At 31.5% G+C, this 23,645-nt stretch overlaps 1 protein-coding gene across 1 annotated transcript in view; it reads left to right on the forward strand.

The window, feature by feature from the left end:
* The window catches only part of EYS (EGF-like photoreceptor maintenance factor), a 1,631,219-nt gene that overhangs the window by 114,245 nt on the left and 1,493,329 nt on the right, over nt 1-23,645 (forward strand). The window contains 2 exon segments of the mRNA XM_024761621.1: nt 7,886-8,051; nt 17,284-17,423. Of these exon segments, the coding sequence (XP_024617389.1) occupies nt 7,886-8,051; nt 17,284-17,423 (306 nt within the window).

Genomic DNA, 23,645 nt, shown 5'->3' on the forward strand with positions numbered 1-23,645 from the left:
CATTATATATTATTTATTATTTATGTATAATATATGCTATTTATATTATATATATTTTTTTATGGTTGAATAATATATATGTATATATATATTAGTCCACATCATCTTTGTCCGTTCACGCATCAATGGACACTTAGGTTGCTTCCATGTTTCCACTGTTGTGAATAATGCTGCAATGGGCATGGGTGTGTACATATCTCTTTGAGATAGTTATTTTGTTTCCTTTGTATATATGCACAGAAATGAGTTGCATGATGACATGGCAGTTCTATTTTAAATTTTTTTAGGAAATTTTATTTTGTTTTCCATAGTTGCTGTACAAATTTACATTCCCACCAACAGTGTACAAGGGCTCCCTTTTCTTTACATCCTCACAGATGTGTAATCCTGTTGTGGATTTGCATTTTCCTGGTGATTAGTGATGCTGAAAACATTTTCATGTACTTAATAGCTATTTGAATATCTTCTTTGTAAAAATGTCTATTCAGGTAACATTTCCTTTTTTTTTTTCTTTTTTCCTGTCATATATAATAATATTATTATTATTGTTTAACATCTTTATTGAAGTATAATTGCTTTACAATGGTGTGTTAGTTTCTGTTTTATAACAAAGTGAATCAGTTATACATATGTTCCCATATCTCTCCCCTCTTTAAGTAATATTTCTATTTTTAAAATTTGATTTGCTTTTTAGGTATTGTGTTGTGTGAGTTCTTTATATATTTTAGATATTAGCCTCTTATCAAATATGTGGTTTACAAACATTTCTCCCATTCCAAAGGTTGTCTTTTCTTTTTGTTTAATGTTTCCTTTGCTGTGCAGAACCTTTTTTATTTGATGTAGTCTCACTTGTTTATTTTAGCTTTTTTTACTGTTCACTTGGGATCATATATATGAAATTGTTGCCAAGACCAATATCAAGCAGATTTTTACCTCTATTTTCTCCTAGGAGTTTTTGTTTGCTTGTTTTAAGCCATATTTAAATATTTAACTTATTTCAAGTGAAGTATTATGAATGGTAAATATTGGGGTCCAATTTCATTATTTTGCTTATGAATATCCAGTTTTCCCAGCCTGATTTATTGAAGAGACTATCATTCCCCCCCTGAATATTCTTGGATCCTTTTTTAATTCTTAGTTGACCATATATGCATGGGTTTATTTCTGGGCTCTCAATTTTTTTCCATTGGTCTATCTGTTTTTATACCATTACCATACTGTTTTGAGTATTATATTTTGGTAGTATAGTTTGAAATTAGGAACTCTTATGCTTCCAGATTCATTCTTGTCTCTTAGGATTGTTTTGTCTGTTTGGGGTCTTTTGTTGTTCCACACAAATTTTAGGACTATTTTTCTATTTCTGGAAAAAAAAAAAAGAAAGAAAGCCCTTGAAATCTTCATAGAGATTGCATTGACTCCATAGATGGCTTTGGGTAGTACTGGCATTTTAATAATGTTAATTCTCCAAACCATGAACACAGGATATATTTCCACTTACTTGTGTCTTTTTAAATTTCTCTCATCAATATCTCATAGTTTGCAGCATACAGGTATTGATCTCCTTGGTTAAACTTATTCCTAAGTATTTAATTACTTTTGATGCTATTGAAAATGGGATATTCTTTATTAGTTATGATAATTTATTATTAGTGTATAGAAACACAACAGATTTTTGTATGCTGATTTTGTGTCCTGCAACTTTATTAAATTTGCTTATTATTTCTAATGGTATTTTGGTGGAGTCTTTAGGATTTTCCTTATATAACATGTCATATGCAAACAGATACAGTTTTACTTCTTCCTTTCCAATTTGGATGAATCTAATTTCTTTTTCTTTTGTAATTGCTCTGGCTAGAACTTCTTTTATATTGTTTCTTGATTCTCTATTTTATTTATACCTGCTGCAATCTTTATTATTTCTTTTCTTCTGTTACTTTTGTTCTTATTTTACTCTATAGTTCCTTGAGGCATAAAGTTAGGCTGTTTATTTAAGATCTTTCTTTTTCTTGACTTGTGTGTTTATTCCTATACACTTCTCACTTAGACCTGCTTAGACCTGCTTTTGCTGCATCCCATAAGTTTTGGTACCTTGTGTTTCTATTTTCATTTGTTTCAGGAATTAAAAATTTTACCTTTTGATTTCTTCTTATGAACAACATTGGTTGTTCATGAGTGTGTTGTTTAGCTTCCATATATTTGTGGAAAACAGCTTTTATCCTGTTATTGATTCTAGTTTCATACTTTGATGGTCAAAAGATACTTTATATAATTTCATTATTTTTTAATTTGGTGAAATTTTTTTGCAGCCTAACATATGATCTATCATAGAAAATGTTTCATGTGCACTTTGAAGAGTGTTCCTGTTATTGTATGGAATATTCTGTATATGTCTGGTAGATCCACTTGAAGTATAGTGTTTTTCAAATCTACAGCTTCCTCATTGATTTTTCTGTCTGGATCTATCCATTGTTGACAGTGGGGTGTTAAAGTCTCCAAGCATTATTGTATTGCTATTTATTTCTCCTTTTAGTTCTTTTTATATTTGCTTTATATATTTACTCCAGTGTTGGGCATATAAATATTTATGAATGGTATACCTTCTTGATGGATTGACTCAGTATTTTACAATAACTCTCTTTGTCTCTTTTGACCAATTTTTGCTTGAAGTCTATTTTGTTTGATATAAGTGTAGCTACTCCTGCTTTCTTTTGGTTACTGCTTGCTTGAAATATTTTCCCCCATCTCTTCACTCTCACTGTGTGTATGTCCTAAAAGCTAAATTGAGCCTTTTGTAGGCAGCATATCATTGGATGTTTTTGAACTTTTTTCTGTGTGAATTCATCATTGCTTTTTCAAAATCACTAAATTTCTTTAAACTAGGTACAATATGATATTTTACAAATAAATAAAATATCAGTGATTTTTTAGTACTAATTCAAGAAGAATGAGTGAGAAAGAAATGGTACTGCAAGGAGGGGTTGTGACAAAAACAATAAAATTTCAGATTCATAACATTTTACGCTTCCGATTTCTAGTGATTATATATCTTTAGTGTTAACTGATTAAGATTTGTACCAATAACATTTCTATTGGAGAATAAAGAGGAGACAAAAAATAAAGTAAAATGATTTTAAACCACCTATATATGTTTCTGTCCTGGCGTTGTGAGAACTGAAGTGTATGATCTTTTTAAAAATCTCATAATTGTTGTCTTTTTATCTGAAGTTTAGAACAAAATATAAATGGCCTTTCTTTATCAAGGCTGTTGAAAATTCACATGAAATGAATTAGACAATGCTTTTGAACTCATTTGAACAATGGTAACATATATAAGGCAAAATGGTCTCTCTCTTTCTCTCTCACACACATGCACACAAACACAGAGAGAGAGAGACAGAGAGAGAGAGAGTGACAGCACTGAGGCAAAGGGAGAGAGATGTGGTATCCTTATTATTAGTATCTTCATTATGTAAAGAAAAAAAATTCTATATTTTTAACACAGTTTCTAAACCCTGACATAAATGCTTACATAGAACCATCAGGGAATACAGATGTAGTAAGATAGGTAGGAGCCATGATTTGGGGATACAATTTCTTTGAAAGAGAGAAGTTTAAAATGCTTGTACAGCACAGGAAGCAGAATATCTAAAAGAAATCATTATCTTGCCTAAGAAATATAGCTGTTAAAATAACTCAACATCTAGAGTTGTTTTTAAATCCTCTTCATACTATCAATCAAAATTTTTTCCCTTTATAAAAAACAAAAGCCTTAAGAAAGCATCATCAAATGCTTTCAGCACATGATATGTTAAATCAGTTAGTTAGGGTTATAAAAGTACTATGAATATGTATTTTTTGTCAATCAAGTAAAAGTCACAAAACTTTGGTATTGCAAAATATGCTTTTACTGATGTAACATATACTGACATGTGATATAAGAAATAGATTGCTTTCCTTTTTATGGACAATTTTCTTGATTCTCTTGCTTCTTTTTACTGTCATTGCAAAACCGCTTCATCATTGTCTTAATTTCACTGCTTGCTTACCAAAATTATGCTTTTACAACCTTATGAAAGTTCAAAGTTAATTCAAGTTTAGTTTTCTAATATGTGGTAGTTAATTAGTTCACTGTCAACAATAAGATATGTGTTCACCTTCAAATGAATGTTTGTATATCCCCACCACTGCCACCCCACTCAATTCCAAAAGAAATACTACAAATGCTGAATTGTTTGCTGTTTTTAAATTTTATATATAAACTGGGCAGTTACCTACAAGATAGACTAACACTGCTTTTCCATGTATATTTTATGAGTAATTTATAAACACCTATAGTTTACTGTAATAAATGTAATATTAATTTTCTTACAGATATGTGAGCTATATACTTTATAAAATTATAACCAACTTAATACAATTATAGATATTTCATGTTTGAAACAAACCTCAGCAAATGAGTTTAGTCTCACCTCTAGATAGAGAAAACTTTTGATAAGTGTGTTAGATAGGTTATGCTGTGGTAATCCCCTACAAACATTCATATTCATACACACACGCACACTTCAGAGGCTTAGAACAACAGAACACCATTTTTCTCTCTCTCATGACATGTCAGCTGCAGCTCTGTTCTTCATTTCAGGAATAATACTTTGAGTATATAATCAATTTAGGGCAGCCAACCGTCCCAGTTTGCCTAGGACCGAGTGCCTTCACTGGACATAGGGATCTCAATGCTAAAAAAATTAAGCCCCAGACAAACAAGTGAATTGTTCACCTTAAATACACTCTGCCAATGCAAGTGAACCCCTTTTATTTCAGGGGGATCATATTTCTATTTCATGGATGAAGGTTGAAACTTATGCATGTTGAAGAAGTAGATCTGGAATGTCTGGAAATAGATCTTCTAGACAAGCACAGATTTTCTAAAAAATATTTGTTACTTAATCCATGCATTGAATGGGAAATATATAATAGTATTAAAAATAAGGTAAAGAATTAATTCCAAGTATTTGTATTAATTTTGTAAAGTATTAATTCCAGCTATTAATTTGGGGAGGATTAAAACGTCAAATAGCTAAATGATTATTTTCTTGTAAAACTTTGAATCCCCTTTGGTCCAAATAAAATTGATAGAGAAAAATTAGTATTACCATGGCATCTGGGGTCACTGTGGAACTTCAGGTAACTTAATGACAGAGAGGACTATTAATTCTATTGGAAATTAGTGTCAATGTTAAAAAGAGGTCACTTTAGAGTAACTGAATTCACAAAGATGCCGATCTTGTCATACAAATGATTCTGAATTGTTAAATTGTCTATTTAAGTTTATAAGAATTAATAAAATAATGTTTTAATGGGCGATAGGTATTACGTGAGTCATCATGTCCATGTGAATTCAGAATGACTAATTTCCTCCATTAATGGCATTTTCAAAATTCATACTCAAAAAGAAAAGAATCAATTTATTGAAAACCATCTTACTTGTACAAAGTAGCACTATGCAGAAAAATGTTTATGAATTCATGGTCAAATTGTTAAATAATTTTCCATGAAAATATCATATTATTAAAGTGTTATCACTTTTTTAACACCCTCCTCCATATGACAACTATTCCTTAGGAGTTTCATCTGGAAATATGGTTTTTCCAATAAGCTAAAATGAATCCATCAAAATGCAAATCCACCTCTTCTAATAAACAAGAAGACTTACACTATATTTTCATGTTTTATATTTTTACTTGGCTGCTAGAACACTCAGAGCTATTCAGATTTGAGGTTTTAGTTTACTTGCCTAAAAGCCTCCACTCTTCAATCTCACTATTTTACTTTATTTCTGTTCTGTTCACCTGTTTTCATTTATTTTCTTGTTGTTGCTGTGGAGTGTGTGTGTTAGTATGAATTCTCACATGAACACACAAGTCATTGACTGAGGTCACCTTTAGAATAGACCTATATCATGATACTTCCTAACCTTTACATATGGTCTAAGGAAATAAATTGCTAACACTCAGGTTGCTGCCAGACACAATTTTCTGTGTTGCAATAATCTATATATAGTAATAAAGGCTCCAATTTCCCATCCCAAATAAGTTCTTGTAAACCCAAACTTTGTTTAGAGACAGGAAACCTTCACAGTGTCCTTGTTCAGGATAGAATGGTCTAAAGATGGATAAATTGTTCTGACTTTCCTGGAAAACTATCATGCGGAGCTTTGGTTTTTCTATTCAGCTAAATCCTGACTTCTATTTTGTCTCCAAGTAACATTCAAACTAGCAGGATGAGCACCATAACAGCACTGTGAGCAAGGATCCATGTTATTACTATGATTTTGCCTGGCATCTGTCATCATTAGCTGGCCCCTATTTTTTACTTGTCCACCTTCCCTAGAGTTATTAAAGAAGATGTAAAATCTTATTTCTAAATGGACCCATCATTCTTGACTTTTCCAGACAGAAATGAGGATTATACACATATATTTGGTGCAGCTGCCTCTGATATTCTTAGTTTAAAACACGCACACATACATATACAAATAAAACAAAAAATCTAAGAGACGGCTTAATTTAAGCTGAGTTTTATGTTTTTTGTTTTGTTTTGTTTTAAGTAAAGAGATGACTCTACTGGTTCTTAATACAAACCATATACTACTATGCTAAGTTTATTTTGTACAGTCATGAAGTCAAATTTATTAGGCCTTCATATGTCTTATCACAATGAAGATCACAAATCCACTGATAGTGAAGGTTGGCTAATACCATTTGGAGAGTTTAAATTCTGTGTCTTAGTATAAAAATTATGGATTAAAACTTTCAGTGATCTCAAGTCTTAGAAATTTATTACAAAATGGTGTTCTCTTGGTAGCCACTCAGTATAATGAAATGATAAATTTTTTCAGATTGTTTCTAGTCTTTAGTGTTGATTTCAGTTAGATATATGGTCTTGTACTAATTTATATAAAAATTCATACTTTAAGATTCATACTTTGTGTAGCCATTAGTAATTCTATTGTGAATCCAGGTAGAAGACCATCATGACCTGAAACAGTTAGAACAAAGCTTGCTTAGTACAGTAATTGCATTAAAGGAAATGTTAGATGCTAGTGAGTCCTTGTGCCTCATGACTCAGCTGTGCTTCCTTCTGCCAAATGTAGGGGGAGGGGGGGATTTGCTCATTTGAAACTAGGAGAATTAGAAATGGCTTAAGATATGTCCTAAACAGAATATATGGCCCTTGTCTGTCTCCAGGGCTTAAATTTATCTTATTGACTTATGTCATCCTAAGACCTCAGTAAAGTAGCATGTATTAAAACTTAATGATAGCTTGAATGTGACTTAAAATTGTGTAAATTTAATTAATTTAATTATGGATATAACCAGATATGAATTCTGTCTTTGAAGATACTAGAGATTACTGCAGATAAATCATATTATTAGAAAATACACCCTGATTATATTAAAATATTTTCAAATAATATACCTTTAAAAAACTGACAAACTTAAACAGTACCTTGGCATTTCATTGCATTAATCTAAGTGATCCACTGATGTTTTAGATGATGCATCTCATAATTTGTACCATGATTATTTTTCATTTGTGAAAAAAATTATAACCCAGCAGACGGAACATAAGGAAACATTGTAGGTTAAGGAGTGAGTCAAAGCCAAAAGAATATCACATAGGCAGTATGAACATGAACATGAGGCAAGATGCTACAGAAAGAGAAGAGAAAGGAATAGAAGGAATAAGAAGAGTGGTATATTATGTGTCTTCTATAGACTTTTTTTAAATTGGTGGTTTTAGAAATTAGCTGTGTGTTTATATAAGCAAAAGTTTATATATCAAATATATTTCAGTTTTTAATCAATTTTATTATTTCCTTTTTTAGTATATATGCACTCCAGGGTGCACAAGAAATTCATGTCGATTTGTGAAGAATGCTTGCTTAATTCATCTGTACACCTGCTACTGTGGAGCCATCAGCCATGGTATTTTTCAGGCTGAAGTTGCAAGTCCTCCTCAATTAAAATACGTGTGGCAATTGAAATTTACAGGTAATTCAATTAAAGCGTGTGTTTTTTTTTTTTAATTTGCTTAAGTCAGTTCAAAATTTACTAGGTAAGTATTCATTTTCCAATCACACAAAATACTTTATATCTCAAAACACAAAATAAAGTAAAAATGAATTTAATACTCTTATTCTCTGATGTGTTCCTTTAAAAGACATACGTATGCTTATCATCTACTACATCCCAGGAATTCTGCTTGGTACAAGATATATAACTGAAAAAATCTAGAATTATCCTCTACTCTCACAGATCTAACTATTTTTTGGAGGAATTTATTGGGAAAATACTCACAATGATAAATATATAATTGTAAATTGAAGTAAAATGTTCCTACAGAAAGAAACATCTTTCTATGCAAACTTATAACCAAAGAACCTGTTTAAAAAAGAAAAGAAAAGAAAAGAAAATATGGGCAATTGGGAGAGTAGGTTGGGAGGTCAGATAAAGTTTCTATGATAAAATGTAACAGAGATAGGGACTTCCCTGGTGGAACGGTGGTTAAGAATCTGCCTGCCAATGCAGGGGACACGGGTTCATAGCCCTGGTCCGGGAAGATCCCACATACTGCGGAGCAACTAAGCCTGTGCACCACAACAACTGAAGCTTGTGTGCCCTAGAGCCTGTGCTCCACAACAAGAGAAGCCACTGCTATGAGAAATCTGCACACCGCAACAAAGAGTACCCCCCGCTCGCCACAACTTGTGAAAGCCCGCACGCAGCAATGAAGACCTGACGCAGACAAAAATAAATAAATAAATAATTTAATAAAAAAGTAACAGAGATAAATACAGTAAGGCCATGGTAGAGAAGTTGGAGAAGAGAGCATTCTATATTGAGGGAATTTTATTTTATAAATAACAATGTTTCAAAATGCTCAAATGTTCACAATTATACAAGTTTTGGAAATATGTACAATACAGAGCCTATGATTAACAATAACACATTGTATATTTAAAAGGACAGATCTTATGTTGAATAGTCTCACCACAAAAGGAAAAAAAAATGCCAAAAACAGAGCAGGTGGGAGGAAATTTTTGAAGGTGATGGATAAATTGACAACATTGATTGTGTTTATGGCTTCACGGGTGTATACTTTCTCTAAACACATCAGGTTGTACACATTAAATATCTCCAACTTTTTGTATGTCAATCAGACTCCAATAAAGCACATTAGGAAAAAAACAAAAACAAAAACAGACGCTAAGAAGTGATGGTCCTTTGAAGTCCTGGCTGAAACTCTGAGAGCAAGAGTAAAAATAAGATTTGGGAAAGAAAGTAATTTCCAAACTAAAATGTGGGGTTAAAATACTTGTAGAGTTTGACACATTAAAAAAAAAAATTAAAAGAAGATCAGGTGGAGAAATAGATTGGAGAAGGAAAAAATGGTAGAGTTAGTTGTAGTCATATTGTGAGGTGATGGAAAGTCCTTTTATGGATTGTATACAAAGAGCAAGCACCAGACGTGTCAAGATGAAGCCTAGTTTTCTGGCTTTGACTCTTGAAATAAAATAATTACAATACATATTTAGTTAAATATATTACTAATTGTTTCATACAATGGCAGTTCCTATTCAAAATCTATTTTGATGAGCATAATTTTCTGTTTGATTAATCTTTTAATGTTATTTGACTTAGCTCAAGCAAATTGATCCAAATTCTTGAAATTGAACAGTACTTCAATTAATTATTTTAAAGAAGATTTCCTCTGTCAATGATATTTTGACATTATAGTTTATCAACAATCAGCAAATTAGTAGATTTGACATATCTGTTCTCAACCAATGGCTAATTTTATTCAATTGACAACAGCTGCACTTATAAGTGTACTATTACATTAAAACAGTCTTGAAGTAAACTAATAAATTAGCCTTTTAAACAGAAGACATGGTAATTTATTTCAACATGATCATAAGATGGTGTGCGGGAGAGTTAACAACCCTAATGACAGAAATAGTGATTCATTAAGCAAATCACACTCAAGACCAGAAGTGAAAGAAGAGAGCAATAACTTGTTGATTATGTCATGTTAGTGCAGAAAGGAATTTCAGAGGATCTGGTATGAATACCTACTATTTCACAAATTACACAATCAAACCAAACAAACAAGAACAACAACTGAGACTAGAGAAGTTACCTGAAATATCTGGTCTCAGGACAATTTAGGGATTGTGTTAGCTCAGTCGTTTTTAAACCTTGGCCACATAGTATAAGCACCCAAGACACTTTTAAAACATACTACTGCTAGACTTCCACTACGAAACAACCAAACTGGAATTTTGTAGTGAGGTGGACACAGATCTTTAAGGTTCCATTAAAATACGTTTAATGTGCAGAGTGAGAAACATAGTCTTCTATTACCAGCCAAATCAGTTCATGGACCCCAGTGACTGCATCATTTTTATATTTTGATTTCCCTTTGTCTCAAAGTAGGAATAATGGAATATATACATTCACTTAATTTTAAACATTAAACTTATTTGAAAACTAAAAATTGGTAAAGGGAACATATTCACAACAATAAAGTAGCAAATAGTGTTTTTAGGAAAAATAGGGGGAGTAATAGGAAATCAAATTGCTAGTGGATAAATCATCTCTGAGCAAACGTAGTTATTTTATGAATGACAGTGGTATAACATATATTTTCTAGGACATAAGGGTAATATGAAGTCAAAATTGCTCATGGATAAATCAGCCCTGAGCAATTATCATCAAAGTAATGAAAGCGTACCTAGTCATTATCCCTTAATGAATCTAGGTTCAGAAATTAATGAATATATCTAATTATCACAAAAATAAGAATTATGTGACCTCCACATGTGAGAATTTAAGTGACCTGGACTGTCCCAAGTGAAAGAAGCCAGTACAATAAAGCTCAATAGTCAAAAAAATATTTAAGCAGAACCGCCTAAATTCTTTTTAATGTCAGTACAGGATTCAGCAGTGCAACTTTGCTCAGTAAAGTTTTTTTTAAAAAAAGAATATAGGATAGATTTAAGTATGTAAATAGAATTACATATTTTATGTAATTCCTATTTTTTCTTGTTGCTGTTAAGATCTTTCTTTTTCTCTCATAAAATATAATTGAAGAGGAACATTACAATCAAGCTGGTAAATTTTCATGGGGTGCATTAATTTTACCAGCAGTAAAATTATTTTAATTAAGAGATTTTTCTACCAACTAAATGAAGTGTCTTACACGCCCAATCAATTCTTGCCAATATGATTGCTCTACAAAGAAGGGAAGGTAATTAATTAGAGGAAGCCCCTTCAAGGACAATTGGTCTATGGTGCACAACTTGAGAAAGAGCTGACATGCACTGTTTCTTTTCAATGTCATCATCTATGTTCATTATATGTATTATTAGGTTTGAGAAAAGGACATACTGACAGAATGGATAATGAGTTGTGAAATGAAATGAGATAATATGAATCATGGTTAAGAAAAGATGAAGTCACAGCAAAAAAGGAGATGTTTGATTTGAATGTCTTTATTTTTTTAAAGCTTATGATCATTTCTGTTTAGTTAACTACATTAAACATATACATTTAAAACATTTAATATGTACCAGTGAACTTTTTTGTAAATGAATAGTGATTCATGTATTTGTGAACTGTTATTGCAAACCAATATTTACTTTTAATTCTCTTTTTTCTCCTTCAAGAAGTAGTGGATTATATTTTTGACAGAAAATGTTTCAATATATTAATTACAATCAATTCATTATTAGTTATTGTTGTAATTTTACAATGATTAATGTGAGAAAAGAAAATCCTGTATCTCTAAGGAAACCTTTATCAAAAGTATTTTTCTTACCATACTGCTCCAGTTTCAAGTCTGCTTTTGTTAAATACCTACTATTGTTTCTATATCCATTGAGGATGTTAGGACCTTATTTCAAGATTTAAATAACAAATCTGAGTTTTAAAAACCAAATGTGGTTTAATGATTTTTACTTATATTACATATAATAATGTTTTCAAAACAGTTTTCAGTAACAGAATTGTGTTAATTGATTAATATGTTAAAAAGAAATAAATGACTTTCAAATACAGATAAGAGCTAACTAAATGATACAATGAAAAAAAAAAGATGTTATATAAACAGAAGTTAAAATTCCTAGGACTAAAATTAGCAAAAGCATTAAAGTTCTAAGTTGAGAAAACTTTAAGTATTGCCACAGTATATTTACAAACACAATATCTGGAAAGAAATTTCTAAAAATATACCATGTTGATGGAGAGGACACCTAACATATTAAAGATTTCAAATCACCATATTATTTTATATATTTATTAAGATTTCAATGAAATAAGAACAATGCTTTTATATTCATTTTAAGTTCCACATAGAAAACTAAATAGACAAATAAAGCCAGGTGTACTCTAAAAAAAGCACATGGTGCAGGTTGGTGCGGTAGAGACTTAGCTCTGCCAGATATTAAAGCATATTATAGAGCTTCAATAATGAAAAGCATAGTATTATTGCATTGATAGTCAAAATATATGCAAAATGCAAAGTCCAAAAATAAATCCAAATATGCAGAGAATTTAGCATATAATGGAATTTGCCATGTCAATCTTTAGGATAAATAGGGACTATTCAATATTTGATGCTGAACAACAGAATTGTCATCTGGAAAAAAGACTGGTTTGTATCTTAGTACATACTCTGGGTTAACTTCATATCAATAAACATTTTATATATAAAAATTGAAATGATAAAAAACTCACAAAAATGTTGATGTATTATTTTATGAACCTGGCTGAGAGAGGTCTTTATAGTTACCAACAAAAGGTAGAAGCCACAAAGAAAAGACTGGTAATTTAACTGCATGAAAAGCAAAAATGTCTACCTGTGAAGACTTCGTAGAAGCAAACAACAAAAGAAAATTGTACATGAGGTATATAAAGTATTACTAAATATTTGAGAAAATGCTTAGCTTTACTTATAATGAGAGCAAAACACATTTTTAAAAGCACAATAAATATATATTTTTTCTCCTATAAGACTGGCAAAACTGAGAGTTTGACAACTTGCTGATTTTATCTATTGATGTTGAAATGGGAAATCACTATAATATCTGAGCAGAGCAATTTTGCAATATTTATCAATACTATAAATGTATATACTTCTTGACCTAGCTTTCCCACCACATGTGTCTCATCCACATGATGAGTAATATAGGTGCAAGATTATACATGGCATCATTGGCTCTTTGAGCAAAAGAGTAAACACAGATGTAGAAATGACTGTGTAATACTCCCAGTACTGATTTAACAATCTATGAGATATATGATAAAGGGAAAAGAAAGGAAGTCATGCAATAATGTAGAATTGTATATGTAATAGGCTACCTTTTGATTCTTTATATTCTGCATGGGATCATCTCTCTTAAAGTCTTTTTTTTTTTATGTTCTTTGTCTCAGTGTACTGAAATTTCACTATATTGAAAGTTTTGAGGATTATATTCTTCTTAAAAAATTGAAATATCATTGAAATATTATATTAGTTTCAGGTGTACAACATAATGGTTCTATATTTGTATATATTGTGAAATGATCACCACAGAAAGTTTAGTTAACATTCATCACGACACATAGTTACATTTTTTTCTTGTGATGAGATATTTTAAGATTTACTCTTAACAATTTTCAAATGTACAGTACAGTACCATAAATTATAGTAACCATGTACATTACATTCCCAGGACTTACTTATTTTACAGCTGGAAATTTGTACCTTCTGACCACTATGCCCCATTTCACCCATCCCCCAACCCCCATTTCTGGCAATCACAAATCTGGTTTCATTTTTATTTTTTTTTAGATTTTTTCTTTTAGATTCCACATATAAGTAAGATTATACTGTATTTGTCTTTCTCTGTCTGACTTATTTTACTTAGCATAATGCCTTGAGGTCCATTCATGTTGTTGCAAATGGCAAGATTCCACTTTAGTCTTGGCTGTTGTAAATAATGTTGTAGTGAACATGGGGTGCAGATATCTTTCTGACTTAGTGTTTTTATTTCCTTTGAATAAAAACCCAGAAGTAGAATTGCTAGATTATACGGTAATTTTATTTTTGATTTTCTTTGAGGAAACTCCATACTGTTTTTCATAGTGGCTGCACCAATTTACATCCCCATGGTTGTATTCTTTTTCATATCTTGTCGATATCTCTTGATAAACCCTTTTATTTGGAAGCATGCCTTTCAATTTTTAGGTAGTCTCTGTATTATGTCACTAAGAATTTTTTTCTGTTTTATGTTTCTGTACCCCTAAGTCCAAAATTTTGATATTGCATCTCCAAAATTGATTCTTTCATTTCCTCATAATCTCTTATTTATTTTCCATTATTTTATTTTTTTTATTTTCTACTGTATTCCCCATTTAATATCTTAAAACTAGTGTTGAATTTTTGTTTTATTATATTTGTAATTGTCTAGAGAATTTTCAGTTGTCTAAATTGTACATTTTCATGATATTCTCTTGTTTTATATAAATAAAATAACTTTTCTTATGTCTATAAGACTATTATAGCTTTGATTTGTTTTAATTTTCTTCTGTTCCATTCAGTATCTCAGTTTTCTGTAAGTTGAACGATGTTTCGTTCTTTCTCACTTGGAGTCTTTCTGCCAACTTCAGGTGACTCTATTTAGAGGCGAAGACATAAAAAGATTCCCTTTCTCCAAAGAATAAACCTTGAAAATTATTTATTTGTGGGCCTGAGGGAGGTGAGTGAAGAGTCAGTATAATATCCGAATTTGTGATTTGGGAGGGAAGCTGTGTTACTAATCTCCCTGTTTCCAGAACCCATCTCAGTACCACATTCTTGGATATCTTTAAGTTCTGAGCATCTCAAGATTGTCTAGGTAAATAACTTTGTTTTTCATAAACATGCCTTCTAATTAGACTTTTATGTTTTTTTCTGTTCCCATTCTGCTAATTTAGTCCCCATGCCTCCACCATCTTTTCAGCTTCTCAAAATTTGTTTTCTCCCCTCTAGTTATCTCACTGAATTAAAGTTTTGTTTTATTTTATTAATTAATTTATTTATTTTGTTACCTCCTTTTAGAAGTCTGGGGAGGAGGAGGCAAAAATATCTCAGTTAAATCCAAATATTTAATCAGATATATCATTATGGAAAGCTTTGTAAATTGGACAATTTACAAAAAATAGATGCATTCCTAGAAAAAATACTAGTTGGTAAACTGATTCAATAATAAGTATAAAATCTGAATAATTCTACAAGCTCTAAAGTAATTGAGTAAAATAGTTTTTAAAAAAATCTTTTCACGGGCTTCCCTGGTGGCACAGTGGTTGAGAATCTGCCTGCTAATGCAGGGGACACGGGTTCGAGCCCTGGCCTGGGAGGATCCCACATGCTGTGGAACAACTGGGCCTGTGAGCCACAACTACTGAGCCTGCGCGTCTGAAGCCTGTGCTCCACAACAAGAGAGGCCGCGACAGTGAGAGGCCCACGCACTGCGATGAAGAGTGGCCCCCGCTTGCCACAGCTAGAGAAAGCCCTTGCACAGAAACGAAGACCCAACACAGCAAAAGTAAATAAAATAAATGAATAAACGCCTACTCCCAACATCTAATAAACAACAAAAAAAAAAGACTAAAAAAAAAATCTTTTCACAATGAAGAATACACAAAAAACAGGGTCTTTTATCCAACTTCTCCCAAATATTGGATAAACAGTTAAATGTAATACTATTTTCTTGAGAAAATAAAGGAATTCATTGTACCAGGCTGACATAACCATATTATAATTATTTTCTCTCAACACACTGAAGATATGATTTTTTTGACATCATTAATTTACTTCTCTTTCTTGTGCCTGATCTTCTGATAATCCTATCCATTGATTATTTTATTACTAATATAGTAATAATATTTTATAATCTTAAGAATACAAGCAGTCAAGTTACACTGGTAAGGCTGAAAATAGTTTGAAACATTCTGCATGGCTTCCTAGTTTCTTCCTTTTTTTCCCAGAGTGATAGGTGAGATTTCTAAATGAGGTCTGCACACAGCAGGGAGATTTCAGCTTGTGAACCCTCTCTATTTATAATTCATCTGTACTTTGCATAATTTAGATGATATTTTGCAAGAAGTCATGTCTCACGAATCGTAGGTTTGTAAATTAGAAACAATTCTAAAATAAGGCTATCAGTTAGAGGGTTTTGTAGATAAATACTATCTCCTTAAGAAATATTTTAGTCTCCTTTATAGGAGGTTTAGTTATATGCACAAGGAGATTGTATCAGGTTCCCCATGTTCTTTCGTTACCTGGAAATGTTACATCCACTAATGAAAGATAAGAAGTGCTCAGCTAGACTAAATTAACTCCTTTCTCCCCACAATTCTAGTATTTCCATTTGGGTTTTTGCTTTTTTTCACAGTTTCCAAACCTCTCATTCCATAATTCCAAATCTGTTTACCAGTTATATTCATCTTTTCCTATAGATACTTCAACACATTTACCACAGATATTGTACAGTCTTAGTATAATTCTAAGTCTGGGTTATCTGTGTGTCTGCTTTTATATGTCACATTATTTTGCTTTTTAGCAATTTCATTCTTTATTGTGTCACAGATATTATCTTTAACATCAGAGCATGAAGTAGCTGCATTATATATGTATATGTATAAATGTGTTTATGTATGTCTATACCTACGTATACACACACACACACACACACACACACACACACACACACACACACACACACTTATATTCCCTGACTTTCTGCCTTCTTGTTAGGAACCTAGGATAAGGTACTGACCATTTTTCTATTATAAATATTTTAAAGAATTTTTCCAAATTTCTTTTTAAATTGTTCCCTGTACAACTACAATAGATAAAGAGCAAACATTTTTTGTGTAAAATGTATTGTTTATCATTATTACATTATTTTTATAAATATTAATTGGAAGTTTATTTGGCATTTGATTGTTTTTTAAATAGCATGGTCTGGAAACTGTGTCTTATTCTCTTGCTGTATTTCTTAGTCCATTTTTTAAATGAGAGGGTTGAGCCTTATTCTGTTTTAGGTCTCTTTAAAATCTAATATTCTACAAACGTAGGAGCTTATTTTGTGTAGGTGTTGTCAAATTACATTTATCAAGTAATGTGACAACTGCCTTTAATAATTCAATGTGAATTCAAGTGTGTGAAAGGTTATTTAATGTTTTATCTCTTTGTAAGGATCAGAAGGTGAAAATCGTGAAGTGGTTACTGGCAGCTACTTCTTTCTCGCTTGCAGCTGCATGGAAGGTGCTGTCAGTCTGAACCGATCCGAAGCCCTTGGTCATGTGTGTTGGTTCCTACGTGAAGGAACAAGGAAGGTGAGGTACATTTCTGTAGTAGCTTCTTATTGCCCCTTTAACTCATAATTGTCTGAAAAATGCTAGAAATGTGAAGCTTGCAAATTCAATGTTCGAGATGTGCATAGCTTAAATATAACTTCATAAACAAATTCTCAACAATGTACTTGGAAATCTTTTTACTTCTTATATTTATAATATAGAGAGGTAGTAAAAAGTTTTAAGAATCACTTTATTCCTAGTCATCTGTCTCTTATTTATGTTATAACTTACAGACTGATTTAAAGACAGTCAAACACAGATGTGATAATGCCACTTTTTTGTTTAAAGATTGTAAATAACTATCCTTGTCTTTGGAATGTAGTTAAATCTCTGGAAGATTTCTAGTCTCTGGTCAGTCTTACCACTAACAACTGTGGGACTTAAGGCAAAGATACAAAGAATGGCCCTCTTTTTCCCAGTCTTACCTCTACCGTGTACAAAATAGATATTTCCAAACAACACAACAGGAAAAAAAAATAGAATTTTAATTTTAAGTAGATAAGGAACTTCTTGTCAAAATATTAAGGAGTTTTCCAAAACGTTTAGAGAGTTATCCTAATATTTGTAACCTCTCTTGTCTGGACACAACCTAATTTGGTCATTTTATATAAATAAAAACCAAATTGTAATTTTCTGTTTGGTGTATCATTCATACAAAATTTTCAGTAAAGATTTGTAAGCTCTTTTCATTATGCATAAATCCATTAATATTGAGCAACTTTATAAAAAATAATGCAAGTTTTTTTGTACATAAAATACAACCATCTAGAGAGGCATTACAAATACAGGCAAACAGACGTCAAACTCTTCAGAACTTTTAATTTCACGTATGCCCTCAAGTATATTTTTCATTATGTTTTTAAAATTCATGAATATATGTATTAAGCTTAATATACTTTTTCACATATGTATTTAGCTAAGTACAGATACACAACTATGCACATAGATGATTAAGTTTTTATCTTTAAGAAACATTTGACTTACCAGCATATTAAAAAAACAATATATATTATATTAATTTAAATAAGTAACTGTTTTAGGAAACAAGCAAATCACATATTATCTTATATACATATTTCTATTTCTCTGTATTCTTTTAAAATAATTACCAACTTTAAATAAAGTAATGAACATTTGCTGTTTTAGACTTAATAGAAAACACAGAGAGAGCAATCCAATAATTTTTAGCTATTTTATTTTTTCATGAGCACACATTTTATAACACTTTATCAACTTTTTTGTTAGGCAAAATAAACATAACTATACCTATATAAACATAAATATACATCAGTTAATGACATGTGCACATTTTAATTTCCATTCTATAAGAAAAATGGTAATTTAAAACTATATTTAGAGATCAATATTTGTTTATTTTTCTTACTTAAAAATTATTAAGGTATCCAAAGATAATTTATTAATTCAATTTAGTATCAGCGTAAGGTCTTCCAAAGATTTGGAAATTGCAATTTACAATATCATGTTAAGTTCTTATAATTTGCAGTATCATCAATAAAACACTCCAGTACATCAGTGTAGTAGAGTCAGTGAAAATGAATTAGATTAAACAGTTTAAATTATATTCATTATTAAAATTTCAAAAAATAAATACAATTTCAATTATGTCAAATTCATATTTTTATAATTATAAACAATCTGGGGAAACAATAATAGAACACCTTTTTAAAAGTTAAATTGTTCTAATTTGCCTAAGGAGTCTTTTAGTTATTGGGAAATTACATAAGATTTATTTTTAATATAAATAAACCTCTGTGTTCACATATTTTAAAAAAATCAGGACTTCTGAGTTCATGCCGGAACTCTAAGCGCCTAGTGCTCTATTCATAGAAAAGACTAATTAAGTTACCTGCACACACAGGTACACTTTTTCTGCTTTGTTAAATTTTTGGCAAAGGGAAAACACAAATATAACACAGTTAAACATTTTCTTCTCCTTGTATTTTTGACTGTGTGAACAATAGTCCTAGAATGTACATATAATTATAGAAAATTATTTATGATCAATTAATTTAAAATTTTCCTAAGGAAAAACAAGGAAGAAACAGCAAAAAAGAAGAAGTGAAGGAAAGCTAGCTTCAGACAGATATACAGTCATGATTGTTAAAAGTTAACTATCTTCAGGACTTCCCTGGTGGTCCAGTGATAACGAATCTACTTTCCAGTGCAGGGGGCCTGGGTTCAATCCCTGGTCAGTGAACTAAAATCCCACATTCCGTGGGGAAAATAATCCCACACACAACTACTGAGCTCGTGCACCTCAACAAGACAGCCCATGTGCCGCAAACTACAGGGCTCATGCGACCTGGAACCCACATGCCACAACTAGAGAGAAGTCCACATGCCACAATGAAGAGCCCACACCACAAATAAAGATCCTGCATGACTCAGCGAAGATCCTGCATGCTGCAACTAACACATTCCTGTGCATTAACTGACACATTCCTGTGCATTAAACACTAATCTCTCTATTAGACATGGGAGACACAGCTCCCGAGACCTTTTCCCTTTTTGTTCTAATGCATCTGTCAAGTGAACAATCTTGTTCATGTCAGAATTCCCCCAGAGTGACCAATGTAATTGCAGGTTGTCCTTGAGAAATTATAACAATGAGAGATGCCCATGACTTACAACAGGAAGGGGGGATTGTTTGTGCTAAGGCCAGAGACACCAGAAGGACCCCAGAAAACATATCAGGCATCTGTGCAGTGGTACATCTCCAGAACCTGCCAGAGAAGCTGGTCCCAGCTCAGGGCCAACAAAAGTGTTCACAAGACTTTGAAAAGGTGACTCAAGGAATATTCTGTTCACGGAATGTAGGCTGATGTGACCATCTGAAATCATCACTCATTTACGTCATGTAGATGATGATGTTACAGGACCTAACCATACTCTTACAGATTCCCCAGAGGAAGTGATGTTGACAGAGAGAGATTACATCTCTTTAGATCCAATTGGAATACATAATCAAAAAATTCCTAAAATGTACCTGTATGTACCTATGTTACTGTCATAGTAGGAGAGAAGAAAATCCAGTGGCCTCAGAGCAGGGTACTGTTTGCAGTCTAGAGTGCTGAGCTTTGATAATGAGACTATTTTAATTGGATCCTTGCAGAATGTTGTGTTTGTTCACTGTTGACCCTCCAAAAGACCACCAAACAATTCTGTTAAGGGCATAATTAGCAAACACAGAAGGCCTAGCCTACTCACAGAGGAAAACACTTGCAAACTCAGGAATAACTCAGTGTACACCACACATCTCGTTGGTCAGTCTCTTACTTAATTTTCTCCAGTACTGTTCCACTAGCTCATGCCAGTACTTAAAAACATACATGTGTATTGTTTCAGCAGAGTTGAGTTCCATCTCTCTCTTATTGCAATGGTCATGAATAGAGTCTTTCTTGCCTGTTTAACTTTGTCCCGTGCAATTTTTACTTGATTAATACTTTTCTAAGAATCCAGGTTTCTGCATATTATGATAAAGAAAAGTCACTCAGTCCTATCCCTGAACTCTCTTTGCATATCTATTTAGTTAACACGGGCCAAAAAATGGTAAAATATGTGTCATATATTAGGCCTTAGAGTTTCTCCCCATTAGATCCCTTTGCTGAGTGACTTTACTAATATAATGTGGAAATGACAAAATAATTTATAGAAACGTACAAGATATTCCATGAAATGATAGCAAATTTAAATAAAGTTGTTTACTTGCATATGAAAAACATTTTTTCAAAAGTATGTTGTAAGTATTATACATGTAGCTTCTATCCAGCAGAAGTTAATTTTCTGTAGTAATATTCTGTAATATATATGCATCAGTAGTAATGAATTTCCAGAAAAAGGAGTTCTGGAAGTTTTGTTTTCCCTCTATTCTCCTTGTAAAGGAAAGATCATCCACAGGCTAGATTTAGAATTTTATTACATTTCTGCCTTAAATAAAAACTTTTAATATTAAGAATAAAATAAAATATCATTCCATTTTTGTGTATTTTTTAATGATGGCATTTTGTACAATGACACAAGTTAATAATTGATTATAATATAATTATTAATTACAAATATCATAATACAATTATAATTGCTAATGTAACTTTTATTATATGTAGTATTATGTATAACCACTGAGTTTTCCAGGGTAATTTATATTTGTAGTTATAGGTTTTACTCCAATCATAGGCATACATGAGTAGATCTCAACCTTTTTTTGATCAAAATGCTCATTGAAAATCTGATGAAAGCTGGAAACAGTTACCTCACGATAGCTTATGTACACACAAGCACACTGTTTTTCATAAAATTTCAGAGGGTTAATGGACTCCTTTTAAGTAGATTCCTTGATTTTTTATATTGAAAAACTGAAAAATCTTTCCCCTACATGTGCAAGATTGATTCAACTCAGTAAGTATCCACTGATAGAATTTACTGTCTTATAAGTTTTTCTGAGAGATCTCTTCTTATCTCTAAATTTAATTATAGAAAACTAAAACTCTAGTAGAAGACTAGGCTATGAATAGATAAGAAACCCCATTGAAATACCAAGTTAAATATTTCTTAGGGCCAGCAACTACTTAATGGTTTTTAGATACAGTAAATAATTGCAGTAAAGAATTCACCACCATCAGGATATGACGAAAGCATTTAACAAAGCTTTAAATGCAATTTAGGTGTTCATATCACAATTTTTAGACAAAGGATAGTGTGTTTTTTGGTACATAGTTAAGGAAATTAGACACATTTTCATTTGGTTCTTTCAGTTTTTCTTAAATCCTAGTAATAAATTATTTTGAAAATAAACCAAAAAGGAAGGCATATAATTATAAGCAATACTAGTTTGCTATAGTCTGAATTCTGCACTATTATTTTTTATTGTTAAAACATTGTTTTGTCATGATTTTTTTGTGTATTAGTGACCTAGATTTCTAATAACTAAATATACGATGATTCTTTAGTGTATGGCATTTTTCTCTCCAGCATAAAATAGCAAATTATGAAGTTTTTTTGTGTTTTTCAGTATAAATCAAAAATTAAGCATACATGAAGCCTCACAGATTCTAAGCTTTGAGCGTGATTAGCTGGTAATATCTACTTTTTTTTCTTGTGTTTGTTGAATCATCCCAGACTATATTGAAAACATGCAAACAAACAAAATCTCTGTATTTACCCAGTACCTGGGAAGCATTGCTCTTTTCCAAGTTTTCATGGGCTAACTGGATGTATCTGTATACTCTTGACCAGACCAGGACACAAGAAAAACAATCAAACAGGAAAGATGGGGCAGCTGTTACAGGTGGGGCAGTGAGTGTCAGAGCTGCGGTAACAGACACAGGGTTAGAGTGTGAGTCACAGGAAGTAGATAACCAGCCAAAGTGGCTCTCTCCTGAGGGATCACACTGGACAGTGCAGCCTGGGTCTCGTCTACTTATTTGAAAACCCATATAATTTCCTCTCTACAAGCAGACTGTACATACAGTTTAACAGGACTGTGCATACTACAGTACAATAATACTAATACCTCACAAAATAAAAAAAACTTATACCAAGAAATCAAGAAAACATATTGTGTGTATGTGTACAGAACATAAGCCAAATTAGATTTTAGAATAAGACTAATTAAATTATATTGCTTTTAGAATTAAAGCAAATCAACTAAGAGGACTTCCAAGGTAAATGGGATAATGGAAGAAGATAATGGAAAATTTAAATATAAATCCAAATTTTCCAATACAATCTCTACAAGACAGTACAGAAAAACAGGGAGAAAAAACACAACCATTAATTACTGGTGTTTATGTATATGTTACTTATGAGTAATTGAAGTTTTAGTGCTTTGTATTTGCTAGTTGTGTTGAAAGTGAAGAATTTACATATTGTATTTTTATATAGTATATTAGAAGAATTGGCAAAATTTGAATAAAGCTTACAGGTTACAAAATATAGTATTAAAATCAAAGTTAATTTCTTAACTTTGATAATACTACTGAAGTAATGAAAAAGTATATCCTTGTTTTTATAAGAATACACATTAAAGTAATTGAGGATAAAATGCAATACAATCACAAATTTCAGAAAATAAAATTAATAATATGAATATATATGTATGTACAGATGTATATAAACATATATTACACATATACATATGTATATAATGTACACATAGATACATACGGAGAGAGAGAATAATAA

Source organism: Neophocaena asiaeorientalis, unplaced genomic scaffold, assembly GCF_003031525.2.
Source record: "Neophocaena asiaeorientalis asiaeorientalis breed wild unplaced genomic scaffold, Neophocaena_asiaeorientalis_V1.1 scaffold169, whole genome shotgun sequence".
Taxonomy (NCBI): domain Eukaryota; kingdom Metazoa; phylum Chordata; class Mammalia; order Artiodactyla; family Phocoenidae; genus Neophocaena; species Neophocaena asiaeorientalis.